Source organism: Apteryx mantelli, chromosome 3 (genome assembly GCF_036417845.1).
Source record: "Apteryx mantelli isolate bAptMan1 chromosome 3, bAptMan1.hap1, whole genome shotgun sequence".
Taxonomy (NCBI): Eukaryota; Metazoa; Chordata; class Aves; order Apterygiformes; family Apterygidae; genus Apteryx; species Apteryx mantelli.
In genome coordinates this window covers 68899565-68918318 of record NC_089980.1, presented here as the reverse complement: position 1 = coordinate 68918318, position 18754 = coordinate 68899565, and the positions used below count along the sequence as shown (strand labels likewise).

Here is an 18754-nt window from a genome sequence, read left to right as displayed (position 1 = left end):
AACAAACCCCTCTCAATCGAGCTGAGTTTCAGGAAAAGATCTGACATTATCTACTTCTTGTCTCTTTGGAAAAAACACCTAAAGGTCCAGCCAACCGACACCTATCTGGACAAGTGCCAACTCCAACTTAAATCTTACACCTGAATATAAGATTTTTCACAGTCACAACCAGATCCTAAATTTTACACAAATCAATATTTTACGTGTTTGGAAACCAATACACAGAAAATTCAGAACTCCTTTTAAAAATGCTAATCCTTATTGTCTTGCTTAAATTCATTCTCCTGACAACTGATACACTGTTATGACGATCAGTTAGTTACTCAACTACAAAGACAATCTAGATTTCAAGGTATCAGTGCCGTTTGTATAGTAAACATGTAGATAGTATGATTAATGTAAATTGAAAAGAGTATGTATTATCTAAAATACTAAACTTTCTGAGGAGTGTCAATTATCAGGAAATAAACAAATTTTGTAATTATTAGAATCATCATCAGTGTCCATACCAGTATCGACTGTCTCCTGGTCAATCATACCACCTTCAGCAAAGCCATCCAAATCATCCAATTTTACCTTCTCCCAAGGGATATACGAAACTCCCAGATCCACATCCCAGAACTGCTTGTACTCTGTTTTCACACCTTTATTTAAAGCCCAGGCAATCTGAAAACAAAACCCAACCAGATAATCTGGTTAAACCAATAAACAGAACATTTAAGATAATTTCCTTCATATTTCTGCCACTTAAGATCAATCTTGAATGTCTACTTGTTTAAGTTTTAACAAGTTTTTAATTTTAAAATAATTTGTAGAAAGTTTACTTGGCCTCTGCAACGAAAGGCATGTGGAAGATTAATTACATCAAAAAGTTTAAATTTGTTCTACATTAATACTAACAGACATATACAGAAATTAAAAGCATGGTATTTCAAGGACTCACCCTAAAGCATCAAAGGAAGTAGAAAAACTACAGATCTGCTCAGCGTTTAAACTACTTAACTCTACAAGAATACTCCCAAATGTAATATTAAGTGATCCATATGGTCAGGTACAGAACTTAGGCTGTTTACAGTCTTGTAGTCTAAGCATTAGCATATATATAACCTATTTTCCAAGTACTTCCTAAGCATCAAGTTATTATTTAATTTGCCCTTCTTCCATATTGCCTTTCAAAACCTGCATTTTACAGGGAGAGAAAAGAAAACAATTTACCTCTTATTGCTCCATTCTCCTTTTCCATTTTGTGCATCTGAACAAAAAGCTTTCAAGTGATGAATCAACATACTAAAAGTATTGTATTTGAAATAGAACAGCATTCCCAGATTAAAATCAACTTACCTTAATAATTTTAGATCCAATTTTATAGGACCCAGAACTAAGTTTCTGAAGAGCACGATATGCATCTTGTCTATGAACCATGCAGACATAAGCACAACCTCTTGGGGGAATCATCTATGAAAAAAAGCAACGGTCTTAAAAAGTAGGAAAACCAGTGACAGATCAACAGTAAATGAATGCTAATATTTACTACTACTACTACTACTACTACTACTAGTAATTTTGAGCATTAGCAAAACTTGAGAGTGATGTTGGCAGAGTAATCCAATTATAACATTTTCAAGATGAAGAAGCAGGTTGAAGAGAGAGCGCTAAAGATGGCACAAAAGATTTGAATAGCATTCAGCAGGCAAGAACTGTGAGCTATAGCAACTTCAGAAAAGCAGAGGTTCCTACCTCTTCTCAAGCTCCAAATTTACTGTAAGCTGAGCAACAACCTTGCACAGAGGCACAATACTAGTGATTAAAAGTATCTGGGTGTTTTTGAGGGGCAGAGACCTCATCCTTGAAGCTTGATTCCTACTAGCTTTAATGTTTAATTTAGGAAAGAAAAGTACGATGTGGCATATAATGTTACATATATGCATATAATGTTATATGGTAACATACTGAACAACAAAAATATTTAAGATGACTGATTTTAATATGGTTGTTATAAGATTACACAGCAATGTTATCTTAGTTAACTAAAGTTTTGTGGAATGCTTAGGATAAGATATTTATAGCATGGTTTGCCTCTGAAATGTGATAAGTGCTGGGACATGCACTTGTTGCTAGATTACTTTCCTTTGAAATTTGTTCAACTTTAAGATATCTTTCTTAATTGCTAATCCTTGCAAATCAAAATGAGGCTTTAATGTCAAGCTATGTTTTTTTTTTACTTGCACAACTTTGTAAAACATTCTGCAATGCCATAAAAACTATTCTTGACCAGTCATATATCTGAGTATACTAATGTGATAGGAAAAATAATGAAAAAATCTGAAATGAATGAAATTGCATGAGAAGCACTGTAAAAGTGCTGGAGTTGGAAAAATCCAGATTTCTCTCATGTATATATGTTATTTTAGGAGAAAAAGACTCTTCTCTCAAACTATAGTCAACATTGAAGTATGACTCTAAAAGACTCAATAATCATGAGAAATACGTCTCTTACTAACCTACGCTTTTTTTTTATCGTCACATTTTCAAATGAATACTTGTTTTTAGTACAATTCCTCTGTTTTTTCTAAATGTTTTATCCACATTGACTCCACTTAAGCACCCCTCTGTATGGGATGTAACCAAAATAATGTGGACGCAAGTCAGTCTATGTCCATTAGCCCAAGCAAAATGATACCTGCCCCAGTGCGACATCACAAAGAGAGAAAAGATACAACCTTGTATTTGTTAAGAACCGATTTAAAAAATTTGGTTAATTACCAGATCCTATAGTTAGTACTTGGGAAGAGCCATTTCACTATGAAATGCAATACCTTTACTATTTCAAAAGCCAGTACATGGAAACCCACAAGCAAATATCATAGCTATAGTTTCTAAACAGTGACATGTTACCCTCCTAAATACAAATTTAGGCTGTTAAAAGGAACTCTGAAGCATAAGCCTGTTTAAGTTGCTAGTCTGTATTCCTTGAAAATGGATAACACCACACTCACTTACATTAATAGATTCTATTTGTCCAAATTCTTCAAACAAATTGGTTAAATCCTGCTGTGTAGCCTTCTTGTCTACTTGACCTACCCAAAGAGTAGTACTGCAAACTGTGAAGAGAAACATTCATATTAATTAAAACACCAAATTGTTGCTTATAACATACTTTATAGCATGGATTTAAAAGGCTCTACAATAACAGAGAAATCACTGATCAAAAGTAGGAATTGTAATGCTATTACTCATTATACAGAGATAAAGTGAATTAACAAAATGGTTAAAAGACACCATACAGATATTTAATAGAACTATTTGCCTTTTTCTTCTTGTTAATCAAAACAGTTGCTTTAAAAGAGATTGGAAAAAAAAAATTACAGGTTATTATAGCTATGGTAAACCGCAAAAGTAATACTTATAAAAACCAATAATTTTTATTCAATCTTCCATAAAACATGTCTGTAGGATCTAAAGTCAGATTTAGCAAAGTAAGACTAAATTCTAAGGGGCTAAATATGTATTTTGAAACAAAAATGTACTATAAAAGGAACTTAACTGCAGTACTGTGCACTACATTGTCACCTGGAAGAAATGGAAGCTGTACTTTTACTTTACTTTGGGGAATACATAACATTTTTGCTGCAACTGTGCTAACCACAATGTTTTCTAGCATCTTCCGTTTGTATAAAAAAAGTACTGTAGAGTTCTGCAACAAATATGTTAAAGATGCCCATTCAATTGTTTGTTGCTGATATTCTTTTAAATTGTCATATAAATTATTAAAGTCCCCTTCTTTCCCCCACAAAATTCATGAGATGAGTTCTCAAAGTATATAACAACAACCTGGAAAGAAAAACTTGCTTGTGGTCCACCACTTAGTTGAAGATATCCACGTTTAAGGTTTAATGACTGGCCTCATTTCACATATTCAGCAAACTATCCAACATTTGTACTGTACACTTTAACCTGATTCTTATCAGCATACCAACATTCAAATCAAGCTCTGATCATCTTTAAATATACCATAAAAGCCAGCATTAAAGAGAAAGCAGATTGTAATTGAGGCACAGTTATTGCTACTCTTTGTTCAGAAGTAAAATCATCAGTGGAACAGTATGATACTTGCTTTCATCTAAGATGAAATGCTGTACTTGCGTAAGTTATAAAAAATGCATTAGAAACAAAATTTATAAACAAAATTTTGGTTGCTTAAATAAATTTCATAACAGTACTCAATCTAGATTTTTTTTTGCAATCAAAAGATAGAGCCTTTTCCCCTAATTATTCCCTAAATTCTACTTCCTAAATTATTTTAATAATTACCTAAATTATTAAAACAGTAAGTAGCTGCTACTTACCACTTAGTGTTTTTGACCGTATAGGAGGTAATCCCTTTTTCTGACGTTCCTTTTCCCTTTCCTTAGCCCTTCTTTCACTGGAGTATGACCGAGATGACTTCCTCTTCCTTTCTCTTGATCTTGAGCGTGAACGTTTTCTGTGTTTACGCTTACGAGAACCAGATCGTGATCTAGACCTTCGTTTTCTTGGTGATCTACAAAATACTTAATTTTAGTATGCTGAGTTTGAAAAAAAAAAAAATTACTAATCGCTGTTTTCTCTTAACTACAGACTTAAAGCATGACACGGACATTTCCTTAATGTTTACTCAAACTGTTTCAGGAATTAAACTACTGCCATTACTGTGAGGAACAGAACATATAGTCTGAGCTTTAAACAAAACAAACAAAAACCAAAACACATTCAAAGAGTCCCACAGTTTCTGTTTTTCTGGCATAGAGAACCTGTCCAATTGTTAGCTTTAGTTAGTTTTTTTTATTTGAGCAGGTCTTAAAAATTAAAGTAGGCCAAAGGTATGCAAAACAAACTGTCATACAAAAAGTCTTCACCTAGTGTACTTTTTGTTCATTGGCAAAACTGCTCATGACAGTTTTGGAAAATACAGAATTGAGAATGATAATCACAAGCATCAACTTGGTTTCTGAAAAACTTTATCTACTTAATACAAGTGCATTAAGAAACCTTGAACGAGATCTTGAACGTGTTCTTGATCTTGAACGAACAGCTGATTTCTTTTCTTCTTGTTCAAAAATCTCCTCTTCAGCCACATCTTGTCCTTCATCTATATCCATGTCCTGAGGTCAGACATAATAGATGCTCAGTAACTTTTAATAAATATAATATATACAAGCATGTGAAAAAATAGCCCTATTTTACTAATTTTGAAATTGTCTTAATACTATGTGTTTTCCTTTATACTTCCATAACCAAATTTAAAATAGTTTTACCTGTTGTTGAATATCCATTGAATCATCTACATTTGTTTCCACTTCTAAAAATTGCTGCTGACTGCTCCCTTGTGAAGGTGTTGCAGAATGCTCTGAGCCAAAATTTCCCTCTGGATTTTCCTCAGGGCTTGCCTGAATAACAAATAATAATATATCATAAAAAGTCCCATAATTCAGACTGCTTATTATGTCAAAATATAAGCTTACATGAAATAATTGTTCAAGTATTTCTGAAAAACAGTTTATCAAGTGTCTCTTTTCCCAATTCCAATTACTGTTGGGCAATTATCTATTGAGAACTACAAGCTGAACCAGATGTCACTCCACTTCATTTTATGTATTGTCATAAAATACATATTTTTGAAAGACTTTAATACTCCTGACTATACAAAATATTACTACTTATTTGATGAATCAAAAAGCAAAGTACACTATTTGTTGCTTTACTTGGCTAGCTGGAAAATAAAAACTGACAGGACAAACAATAGCAATGGCAGGCACATACACAGCAACACTCAAAGATACCCATTGCTCATTTGTGCACATGCATTAATAAATTATATTTTGTTATAAATAAAATGAAAATATTCACCATACCAACTGAACTAGTTAAAACATTTACATTTAGTTCCAACATTTCACACATTGTGTGATTTAAGACGATAAATTACTACAGGATAAAGGAGGCTGCTGTGTCATTTATGTCAGTGTGTCAATTATAAGCAATCTAACAAAACAGGTAGTTCTGAAAAAACCCCAAAGCTAAGTATGTAATTTTAAAATGTAAAACACTAAAGGTGTTATTAATTTGCAATAAAAGGAAAAAAACATAATACCCTGTTTACAAGTACTAGGTTAAAAGCACAGATTTAGTTTATATATCTGGAAGATACAAAGGTACATGCAGGAATGCAAGCTGGGCAACTTTTACAAGTAGTTTTAAACCTATAATCCAATATTACATTTAAATGTTTCAGCAATTTTCATTACATTTTTGCTTTAATCAAAAATGTGTTAAGTACTCTATCTGGTAGGAGAATGAATGATAGAAAGTTTGCAGAATGGCCGGTAGTACAAAGTTTTTCTGGTTTTATCTTCATATTTTTACAAAGCTTATAATGGCAGCTTGCAGAATTTTTTAAAAATTCTTCCTACTACAATTTGCTTAATGTATTTGCCTTCTAACACCATCCACTTGCCTCACCTCATTTTCCTTATATTCAATGATTCTTCAACTGTCTCTTTCTTGATATCAGTTCCTATATGCCTTGTTGCTCCTTCCATCTCTTTCGTCTTCCTCCTCTCCCTCTGCTCTTATTTATGTTTAACAATTTCATTTTGTGTTTCCTCTTTCCTCCTCTTTCCCTTAATCTTTGTCACTGATGTTTAAACATGGATCTAAAGAAAACCTTCCTTATAACTTGCTGCAGTCATTACTGAGGAGTCCTGGCAGAAATTTATATCTTTTAGCTGCAATCAGGGTAAAAATGAAACTTGCCCTTCATATTGACTAGACAATAAGATAAGGGGACCTAAAGGGAAACAAATTCTGGAAGAACACTTGGAATAGAAGAACAGATAATAAGGAGTGAGTCATATGAACACTCTACCTACAGATGTACTGTAATTTAATTTTGTAAATGAAATCTAATTTAAACTGTAATTCTACTTTTTTCAAAGGAAATTACTTTACAACAAAGGTAGGTAGTCAGCATTTTTATTTTCAAATTAGATACCTACTTTTAAATAAGTCACATCAAAGTTCACATCAAAGATACACCCTGCAAAGTTATATTCCTATACATTTTTTATATGGTTAAGGCCAGAAATTGCTAGATCATCCACCTATATCAAAAACTATTCAATTTGTAGCTGCGCTGTACAAGCTTTCTCAGTTACTGCACTTACAAGAGAAAGGAAAATGAAATCTATTTAGTAAAAATAAAACTACTAATTTTCCAAACAATTAAAAACTCAAAGTCAAAAGCCACAAGACGTTTTTGAGTGAAAGTTGAGTGACTACACCTTTGCACAAGTTAAATTAAAGTCCTCAATGGGCGTTTGTTAAGTTGGTGGTCCCTTACATTTTCTTTCAGCCTAACAATTTTATTATCCTGTGAAATTGCATCCAAATGCTTTATAGAAAGTCCACACTATACTTGGCCAGTATCAAGACAGCACAAACATTTTATTTTCTAGTGGGATCAGGAATTAGAATCAGGAGGGGAAAAGAGCAGCTAAACAAAGAGGACTACCCTCAGAAGAATAAATCAGTTTACCTCATTGTACAGTAAAGAGGACACAACTCACATATTTAAGAAGGAAACTCAGGCTGCTTCTACCATCAGTTCTTAACTATTAATTTCACAGAAAATACATGACTTTAATATATTCGTTAGTTCAGACTATTCAACAGAATGAGATACTTATCAGCCATGACTTAAAGCTAGAAAGGGGAAAGTTAAGGTATGCCACAATCTACTATTCTGTCCTCTTGTTGGTTCTGTAGCAGCAGCTTGCACACTGCTCTCCCCTCAGAGATAGCAGCATATCCCCTTTAGTGCTTATCTCCTACTTCACAACAGCAGGAAAAAAAAACCTTTTTTCTTATGTAAGAGCTAAACTACAAAAGCACAGTCAGCCTGCAACTCAGCTGAAGGGTACTCTTTCAAAACATTAGCAGAAAGTACACCCCACACATTTGGTTGTACTGATTTTTTCTGCTTTATGCACTTTCTTCTGCTTATTCCACTTACTTTGCAAGTTTCTGTCAGATGATCAGCTACTGACAAACACTCTCATTATAAGAGAAGCGGCAGAAACAAGACAATTTTTTTTGTCCTGAAGCAAAGTATGCATTTTTATTAGTGGAGAACATAATTATTATGACAACCACAAGATGGAGTTCTTACCTTTTGAGGCTGCTGTTGCTCCAGAAGCTGTTGTCTGAGATGTTCTAAGTTTTGTTGCTGTAGTTGTTCAGCTAGTTGATGAAAAAGTGAGTTGTTCACAGATTCTGGTACTAAAGGCCTAAAATGAAATAATTTTAATAATCCCAGTTTTTCTCTTGGTTTAAACAGTTGGTAAACAAACCTTCATAATTGAGTTTCAAGTTGAACTAAAAAAATAAAATAATGAAGACAATGTATCTAATACTATCTTTAGTTGCCATCATTATCATATTACAGTTTTAAATATAACTAACAATGCAAAGCATGTGTAAACTTTAAGATGAAGTCATCAAAACTTCTGGCACACAGACTTATATCAAAAGTTTAAAAAAAGTATACAAGTCTCATCTAATTCAGTGAAATGCCTTTTCTCTTCCTATTGTTTTAGTATACTTATGCTCTGAAAGAAACATTTTGCTTACTATTTAATATTAATGTTCAATTTAGCATTTTCCTTAAGAAACATAGCTTGATCTTACAGTTGGGAAGTAGGAGTTTCCTTTTTAGGTTCTTCATTTTGTTCAGATTCTTCCCCAAAGTCAAACCTGTCCATCAGCTTCTAGGAGAAAGCAAAATAAGCATTAGTGAGTATTCCGTATAAAACATGTCTTTCTGTTTACTTTTTCAAAAGAAAGATGCTTTTTTTCTGAATTGAAAAAAGCAAGCTTGGCAAAGAACCTGAGCTGAAAATTAAATATCATACTGGTAGTACTACCAAACACTTCAAAGCATCAAATCCCCAGTCTTGGCCCTGGCTCTCTTGAGTTCTGGCTGCTGTTCCAAGTAAAACCATGTGTCCTATCCATAGTAAATAACAGCTAGTTTGGGGGAAGGCTTAGAAAAGATGTGCAAAGATACCTTTAATGAGAAGGAATTACTACAAAGAGCCAAACTATTCAATCCTTTGGCAATTAGCAAACCACTCTGCTCACATCAAGAGAAGAGCAACAGCACGATTATTTCCTAAAGAATTACGGTACTTTTACACATACATGTCATTTAAACAATGTACATTCCTTCAAATATACTGCTTCTTATAAACAACCTCTCACATAGCCTGGGAAGAAGCAAAGCAAACAGTTATGTGAGAGGAAGAAGCCTCCAAAGGGATAAAAAGCAAGGGAGCTGCTGGCGGAAAAAAAGCTGGATAAGCTTCCTGTTTTATCTGTAAAGACGTCTAAGTTGTATTTCTACCAAACAAAAAATTTTGTTTTGCCTCTTTTTTTTTCTTTTTGAACAGCCCAGAAGCATTTCATTAGCATTCTACTTTTTTAAAGGCAAAACTAAAGAACAAAGATGAAGAAATACAACAAATGTTATTTCTCACTGAAATTGTGTTTTTTTCAATAACTGTGCATTGACACAGCTGTGGTACCAACCACATGTCCACATACGGTTACAGCTTGGAATTTTTCTGTAAAGCAGAGTTAACACTATACTACAAACTACCATAACTTGTTCTCAGAACACTGGTTTCACAGAAGAAAAACTGAGAGGAGAACATAGGCCAGTCATTTGGAAATATCAGGGCAAAAACCTTTCAAATAATAAGTCATTATGTTTCAGTAGCCTTTCTTCTTTTTCAGGGTGCCCTATGTATTCTCAATTAGAAGAGTTCAGCAAGAAGAACAAAGCATAAGTTGACTGAGAGACTCTGATCAATCAAGAATTTTTAGAACTATTTTCCCAATGAAATAATCTAACATACATAAAGTATGAAAAGTAGGAATAGGAGAATCTGAACAGAGACTTCCTGAAAGCAGGACTGAATACATCTTTGAGAAAACACAGCAGAGACACAGATCACCAATCTCATGGGAGAAGGAATGCTAAAATCCTGGACTTGCACCATACGCACCTCAATTTATCAACTAACTTTTATCAACTAAACTTTAAGAGAAAGTGGTCTTCTTTTTTCATTCATTTCCTACTGTTAGAATGTTATTTTCATCTGCAAAATGCTGCTTCTCTGAGCTACAGTATGCATTTGAGAAAAATGCCCAATCTCATCTATAAATAGTTATTAATAGTTATATGCTTTCCATCATGACAAAGTAGAAAGGAAAATAACAGAATATGCACTATTTAAATATTAATCACCTAAGGAAGGGATCAAATGGAAAGAAGTCAATGACTGAAGACAAGAAAAAATGTATTTAGGTAAATTGGTACCAGAGAAAGCAAAGAACTTCAAGCCAAGATAAACAGATGTGCAGCATGGTTTCCATTTAAATATGCTTTTCATAAATATAAAATAGTAGGCATAAAAGGGAAAGATTTGAACTAAAATACCTTAATCTTAAAATAAATCTTAACGGAATATCTTAAATGCTCTGTACAACTAAGTAAAAGAAATTAAAGGCAAATGAAACATTAGGATACTTAGCATACACATGTAAAACTATAGAACTTTCCATGAGTGCTACACCTGTTACTTTAACTACCTAAGAATAGAATATGTTCAGAAAAAGCAACGGGAATGATTAAAGACATGAAAAAAGCTTTTTATTACAAAGGAAACAAACAAAATTACTCTAAAGAATCAGGACTATTCTCTTTAGAAATGTGAATAAAAGGAATAGGACACAGAGGTACAGGTGAGGTTAATCAAGCACTTCCCTTTACAATAAGGATAAGGTCATCCAGCAAAATCAGAAAATAAACATATTTGATGCTGATAAAATAATTTTTCACACAATGCTCATTACCTTGTGCAATTTATTATTACAAGATACTACGGATGCTCAAGACCTTGAAAACAAAGAAAAAGGATATGAAGAACTGCCAAATTTATTAAAATTAGAGATTTTAAAAAGAAAGTAGATACCTATATATTCAACAGAAGTATCTTTCAGTGATATTTATATTTGTTGTCCAATTTACTGTCACTGTACCATGGAAACAGAATTAAGCTTCAAACTGCTTATGTATCATAAAAGCTGGGGGGTTTGTTTGTTTGTTTTTTAACGTTTGCCAGCTCAGAACATTTGCCACACACCTTTGGACACTGCCTTCAGTCATTACAGTCTATCCTCCTCCACTCTCTAAACTAAACAATTGTGAGAGTCTTTTTAGTCTTTTCTACAGAAACTACTCAATATTTCTAATGACTGCTTTCATGACTCTCTAGATTCTTTCATTTTGCTGCTGCATCTTTCTTAAAATTTTCAGTATTAGTCACTTTATCTCAGGTAAGAATACTTCATCAAGTTCCATTAGATCAAAACATCTTTACTCTCCATTCCTTACATATTTTAGAATCACAGGATCATTCAGGTTGGAAGGCACCTCAAGAAGTCTCAGTCCAATCCCCTGCTCAAAGCAGGGTCAGCTGTGAGCTCAGAACGGGTCACTCAGGGCTTTATCCAGTTGGGTCTTGAGAACTTCCTAGGACAGAGATGACAGCTTCCCTGGGTAACCTGTCCTGCTGCTTGACTGTCCTCATAGGGAAAAAGGTTTTCCTTGTATCCAGTCTGAAACTCTCATTTCAACTTCTGCCTGCTGTCTGTTGTTCTCCTGCCATGCACTGCTCTGAAGAGCCTTGCTCCACTTTCTTGCTGATCTCCCTGTAGTGCTGGGGGGCTGCTGTGAGATCCCTCCCCCCGCAAAAGCCACCTCTTCCCCTGGTTGAACAGGTCCAGCTCCCTCAGCCTCTCCTCACTGGTTGAGTGCTCCAGTTGTGACCATCTTGGTGGACCTCCACTGAACTCACTCCAGTTTGTCATCTCTCCTGTACTGGAAGGTCCAAAACTGGACATGGTACTGTAAATGCAGTCCAACGACTGCTGAGTGAAGGGGGATGATCACTTCCCTCAACCTCCTGGCCACACTCCTGTTCCTACAGCCCCGGATGCTGCTGGCCCTCTTTGCGGCCAGGGCATCTGCAGGCATGGGCTCCCTGTCTGCCAACACCATTGGGGCCTTCCCAGCAGAGCTGCTCTCCCCAGTCATGCCAAACCTGCCTTGCTGCAGGGGGCTCTGCCTTCCCACGTGCAGCACCTTACACTTGGCCTTGCTGAATTTCATAAGGTTCTTGTCGGCCCATTCCTCCAACCTGTCTAGGTTTCCCAGGATGGCAGCTCTGTCCTCTAGCACATCAACAGGTCCCCCCAGTCTGGTGTTGTCTGCAAACTTGGCGAGAGCGTACTCTGCCTCCTCCAGCTCTTTGACCAAGATATTAAACAGGACAGGTTGCAGGATAGATCCCTGTGGTATTCCACTTGCTATTGATCTACAGGTAAAGTATGACCCATCAATCACTACCCTGATTATCCAGCTCATTTTTTTTAATCTATCCAGGTGTCCACCCATGCAACCTGTAATGTCCTGACTTGGATATATCAATATTGTGGGAGAGAATGTCAAAAGCCCTGTTAAAGTCAAGACAGATGACACCCACTATTCTCCCCTCATCCACTAATTCAGTCATTCAGTTATCATCTAAGGCAATCAGATTGGTTAGGTATGATTTGTCCTTGGTAAATCTATGCTGACTGTTCCCAATCACCTTCTCTTCCTTCACAGGCACAGAAACGTGTCCCAGGAAGACTGGCTCCAGGAACCTAAGTGAGGCTGACCAGCTTGCAGTTCCCTAGGTTGACCTTTTAGCCTTTTTTGACAACGGTTGTCAGTGAACTCCTCCTCTTCACCTACTTACTTGCTTACCTTTTGGAAAAGTATCTAAAGGAAGTTATAATTGTTGCTGAGCACTAACAAGCAATTTTGATTATATTATGTAAAATAACGTTCAATTATTCTGTAACCAGAAAAGTACACAACCTGTTCAATTGCTTCTTTCACAATGTACGTCAAATAGGACTCATCAACTTCGACCTTTAGGTGCTGCCTGATAACCATACACCCTAGCTCTTCAAAGTCCTTTTGTCTTCACAAGACTGATCTTAGTCCAAAGACTTTTCTACCTCCTTCCTCCGGATAATTAAATATGCATATTTCTCCTGTGAAATACTTTAATTCATCATCTTATTTACTTTATTTTTCAGTCTCTTATGAAGAACTGTTGAAGTAGAAGGCTTTCTGAGAAGTCAAAGAATGTATATTAACTGGTTCTCTTTCATTTTCTGTTTTGACACAAAATTGTTGAGACAAAATTTTCACTTACAGAAATTGTATTTATTGTTAAAACAAGGGTCATTTGTCTATAACTCTGTTGTTATAAGAAAGTTGTTGCCATCTTATTTTCTTCTAAAGACAAGAACATTTGTACACCCTAACCCCAGGGATTAAGCAAGTGTACATTTGGTGCTCAAACAAAAGTTGCTAACAATATAGCGTTGTTGTTTCTTGTTCTGTTCTGACACCCACTTTTTGATACTTGTATCTCTGGCAGTAACTTCACTTGTAATTGAGGCATTTTGTGTTAAATATAAAACTATTACTGCAAGTTCTCTAAAACACATATTAAAACCCTGGAACTTCAGAGCATCCTTGGAGATCACTAACAAAGATTTGGAGTGAGGAAGCAAAGCATTCCCCCATTAAAAAAATCCACTTAACTTTTTTTTTTTTTGGAATGCTAACTCAAACTAAAATACTGATGTAGATACATTTTACAAAACACTGCCTTTTTAGCACTTCTTTTATTAAGGCTGCCATAACTAGTAGAAAAATTATTAATAATTATATAATGAAATGGAAGGAAAGACTCTAGTAAATAGAATATCATTATGACTCATGCTGTTCAGCTACTGGGGAGAGGGAGTTGGGTTGCAGATATCAGCACTAAGAAACTATTAAAAAAAAAAAAAAAAAAAGGGAAAATAACTATCTCCCGAACTTTTCACTGCAAAAATTAAGATTGCCCATTAATACCTTATATACTTCTCAAATAGCCAGATTTGCAAATCCTCAAGCCATGGAAAAAGGAGAAAATAGGTATGGTAACAGCAATGTCACAAAAAAGAGCAAACATTCTAAAAGTACATGCTGTCTCTGCAATGCAACCTAAACAATCTTTGAGTAAAGCCTCAATGGACTAATAAGATATACATTACCACTTTATTCATAGAGATGCTACAGAACACTGAACAAGGAACTTGAAATGTATTAAAACCTAACACTACTCCAGTGCAGAAATGAGGTACAGATCACATGTCGTAAACACAAGGACTCTTCCCCAGCTTCCCGGAACAACAAATCAACACTATAAGCCCACCAAGAGCTTGCAGTTTATCACATTTCCACTCCTGCACAAGAATTCCTTCTGCAACACTTACCTTCAGAGTCCCAGAAATCACAATCGTGTACATTCACTCTGCTGAGAACTTTCATGACAAAAAGACTCCTGTATACTATTACTGCCATAAACTAAAGAACTTCAGGCTGAACTCTCACAAGGTACATAAACATCTCAGCCAGCCCAATGCCAACTCCTTCAATTTGCTCCAGTTAACCTCTCCAACATTCAAGACAGCTGCACCTATTAGTACACCTATCCACATAAATGCTGGAATTCAAGTCTGTGGAATAAAAACACAATACAACCATGTGCTTTTTATTGTGTTTTGTACCTATAAATTAAGGCAGTCCCTATTACTGATCCATTCATTCCCTGTGATTATAAGCTATTCTAGTAGATGGTTACAGTTGCACTACAGCATCAGTAAAGGCCATATTTTTGTCCTCGGTTATTTTTACAGCTGTATTACTTTCACCAGTAATGACGACTCTGTTATTTCAAAGACTTGAGTTTAACGCACCAACTTCTAGAAATTTAAGAGAAATTGGTCTGCAACTTTAGACGCAGCACACATCAAATTCAGGCCAGATCATTGCCAGAAAAGAGACTGTCCAGAAAAAAGAAAGAAGAAAAAAAAAAGATGTTTTGCTTCTCTGACTTCTTATTTTTTGACTCAGTGACAATCTTACAGAGGTTATTGACTCACAAGCTGTTTTTTCCCAAAGATACTGAAACAACATATTTCTGTACCTTGAGTAGAAGTTCTTCCTTCATATTCTAGCTGATATTCAACTGCTAATACTGTAGCTAATATTACATATTACCAGCATGGTTATTTCCACCTGGCCTTGAACTGTATTAGCTTTCCTCTTGGATTCCTGCATTCCCTACTTTTATTTATTTTTAATATAGATACATACTTTGCAATACACACAAAATTACTTAAAGGGTTTATTTTTTGTTTCTGACATCCTTATAGAAGTGTCACTTGGCTAGTCATGAACTTACTTTTTCACTCACTATCACTTTGTGGCTAAAATTAGTAATATTTTTGGCACTTATAATGTAAGAAAATTGTAAGTCCAATAACCCTTTAATCTTCTGGGAAAACAGGGTATATACATTTCTACATGTTTCCCTTTCATTATGTCTTAAGAAATCATTTCCTACTTTATGTCATATACACAGGAAGTGGAGGACATAAGACACACTCAATTTTCCTCTATGTGCAGCTAATCTGAGCTCCTCTTCCCTGCTGTGTTATAAAGGGGGAAAAAACACATAATGGCTTAACTTTGCTAAATTAAATCCAACTTCATATAAATGTTATCTAGCTTTAAACTCATACAAGACTATGTATTTTCATTTATACAATTCTCTCTAGACAATTTTTTGGATTTTTCAAGATAAAGCACTTTATAGTATATTCATGTATTTTTAAAACTTCTAAATTTAGACAGTGAAATCCAAAAGAAGATTCTTTCCCACACACATACATTTTAACAATAAATATTTCTTCAAACTTCTATTACTCTACTTCTACCTTATTAAAAGAGACACTCTGTTCCAGTGGATTAAGTGTGTTGGCAGCAGCAGCTGCAGCTGTAAGTTGTGCAGTGAGGGCCTGTAACTGAACAACAAGACCAGCATCCAGGGCTTGAAGTAGCGAAGGCTGAGGTTTCTGCTGTTGTATCTGCAGTGTCTGTATTAACTGCTGAAGCTGAAAGAGAGGACAACTGCATTAAACAAGAAAATTAAGCAAAAAAATTAAACTAGTCTTTTCCCCCTCCAATTAGGAAAAAAACCTCAGGAATGAAGTATTATCTAACCTCTGGCTATTATTTCATCTTAATCTGTTTTCAGTTATGGCAAATTATGTTCCCACTTACTGGCTAATTTGTTTTCTGTGGCTGACAAGACATGCAGATGCTTCTTCCTCCTAACTTGCTCTGACAGGTTGCATGATGACCAGTCACCACTCAGGATTTCCTGCTTTCTAGGGTTCCCCCTCTTCTGTTTCTCCAGTTTGATTCCTTCTGACCTGAAAAATATGTTAGCCTACTCCAGCTTCCTATGGGCCTCACCTATATTAGGAAAATCTGTATGATGTAGCAACATTTTTACAGAGAAAATAATTACACTGTTGCAAGCTCCACTTTAAGCTGATGCAAAATGTCTATATTAAGAGTTTGCACTAGTGTCTCTGGATTAGTCACAAGGAAAATCTCATGCTGAAACTCAGGTTTGAACTGACAGAGTGCAACTCCAGCCATTTCAACAAAACCATAAAAAGCAAATTAGCATAAATTGGGAATATAATCTGACTTCTTGCAATGGCACAGATGCTGGGTTCTGTATAGCACTATCTTACGATAAAAATTACCTAGAACAGTTCAGGAGATACAATGTCGAATGAGAAGAAGCAGCTCTGGGGCAAGATAAAGTACAGCAACAACCCCAAACTCCTCCATCCACTGTGGCAAAGAACAATACAGCAAATGGCTGCATCCACAGTTTTCTGATTTAAAGAACAAAGTATGGGGAATGCCAGAAGGCAGATGTAAAAACTTTATTTTAACAACCCCACTGTGCAACCCAGGAGAAGTCTAGTATTCTACTGGAGTAAGTAGTAAACATCAGCAGAGAAAGAATTTTCAAAAGCTCAGTGAATCTACTGGAATGGAAACTAAAATATTTGATCAGAGTATATCAGGATGCCCTAAGAGTTTCCTCCTACATATCTAGAGGAGGAAAATAAAGAAAAGTAATACATCTTCCTCTAAGGGTTTTTAAAACAAATGCACCATCCAACTGTTTGGTATCTCATATTTTCCTTATCCTGGCTTACTATTTGTATGTAACTTTTTAAAAGGAGTTGTGCCACTGAGGAAAGCAAGGCTAACATTTTCATGTGGAGATCTATACATCTTTTAAATGGAGATCCCCCCATAAAACTGTACAGATTTATCTTAATGCACAAGAAAAAGATATTATCCCTATGGAGAAGCCCTGATAAAGTACCTCAGAATTAGAGGAAGCAGTCCTTTAATACTTCCACGAGGTAAGCCCCTGAAGCCTTTTCGTTGGATATTTCTGGATAAAGGTTGGGCAGATCCAGATAGTCCAAACTATGCTCAAGTAAGTCCCTGATTATCTTCAAATTCATATTTAATCTCTTCAGGGAGTTCAACATCGAGCTCTTTTAGGGTTCAAGTTTCTGGGATTACTCCCTTATTGCTAGGGCTCACTAGAAAGTCTGCATAAGCTGATTAGGTTCATCTTCTCTTCAACATTGCATCAAAAAAGTATGACCTTTTTCAAAGATTGTTTTAGAGACAGCCTCTGACATTGAGAAGCAAGTCTTCTTTAAAATGAGTTATTCAGACTCTTTATCCAGCAAAGCCTCTGAAAATGCTTGTTACTTTTTTACTCCACCAGAAGAGCTTTTAGTGATTACTGCAAGAGACAAAGCTGAAGAACTGCCCCCCATACACCTTTCTTGGTTGATCCATAAAAGATAAGCAAATATGGCTGGTCCACCTTGCTCTATGTTGCTCTGTGTAGGAAGGAATCAAACTGAAGAAGCAGAGATGGAAGCCCTAGAGTGGGAAAATCCTGGATGGTCACCATTCCAAACGCTTCCATATTCTTGTTGGTCACACCTCCCTTCCTTCTGACCTTTCCTGTATCTAGACTCTCATCTTACCTGCATGCATTCTTCTCACCCATAAAACACAACCTATAGATGAAATCAAGTACTTTGGCTGGAGCTTATGGGAAAGGAAGTGACTTGGAGAACAGGAAGAAAAAAAAGAGATGGAAAGGGGATGGAAGCAAATGTTGCAGTTCATCTACAAATCCTAAAGATCTATATGCACATATCTTTGTGTATGCAGTCTGTCTCCATACTTTTCTTGGGCCCATCTTTTCTCTCCCCCTAAATCCATTTTCTTTCTCATTTTACCCTTTTGAGCTAAATATGCAAATGTGATTTTTTTGTGACCTGCTGTCTTCAAAACTGTAATTCCTGTCTCATTTTCATTAATTTTTATCTTTCTCCTCTGCTTCTTCCTAATTTTAAAATATTTTTCCTATTTTTTTCCTCTAGCTAACAATTTTTAAAACTACCTTACTAACTTCCCTTGTATTTCGTCTTCTCACTTTACATCCCTCCTCTGCTTAAGCGCGGTTCCACTATCTTTGTTCCACACTTCATGAAGTATCCCACAAACTCTTCCTGCTCTCCTTTCCAATGACCCTATCAATTTTGCTTGGTGTGATCTAATTAAAAAACTGCCTGCACATGGCTT

The 18754-nt window shown here is 35.5% G+C and overlaps 1 protein-coding gene across 3 annotated transcripts in view; it reads right to left on the bottom strand.

Annotated features, from left to right (window-relative positions):
* The window catches only part of SCAF8 (SR-related CTD associated factor 8), a 107992-nt gene that overhangs the window by 56226 nt on the left and 33012 nt on the right, over positions 1–18754 (bottom strand). For all 3 annotated transcript variants that reach the window (XM_067293590.1, XM_067293589.1, XM_067293588.1), the window contains exons 7-15: positions 15988–16164; positions 8725–8804; positions 8207–8324; positions 5295–5426; positions 5029–5141; positions 4347–4540; positions 3001–3101; positions 1342–1455; positions 510–666 (exon numbers count right to left, since the gene is read on the bottom strand). In XM_067293590.1, coding sequence (XP_067149691.1) covers positions 510–666; positions 1342–1455; positions 3001–3101; positions 4347–4540; positions 5029–5141; positions 5295–5426; positions 8207–8324; positions 8725–8804; positions 15988–16164 — 1186 coding nt within the window. The remainder of the gene's footprint in view (positions 1–509; positions 667–1341; positions 1456–3000; positions 3102–4346; positions 4541–5028; positions 5142–5294; positions 5427–8206; positions 8325–8724; positions 8805–15987; positions 16165–18754) is intronic.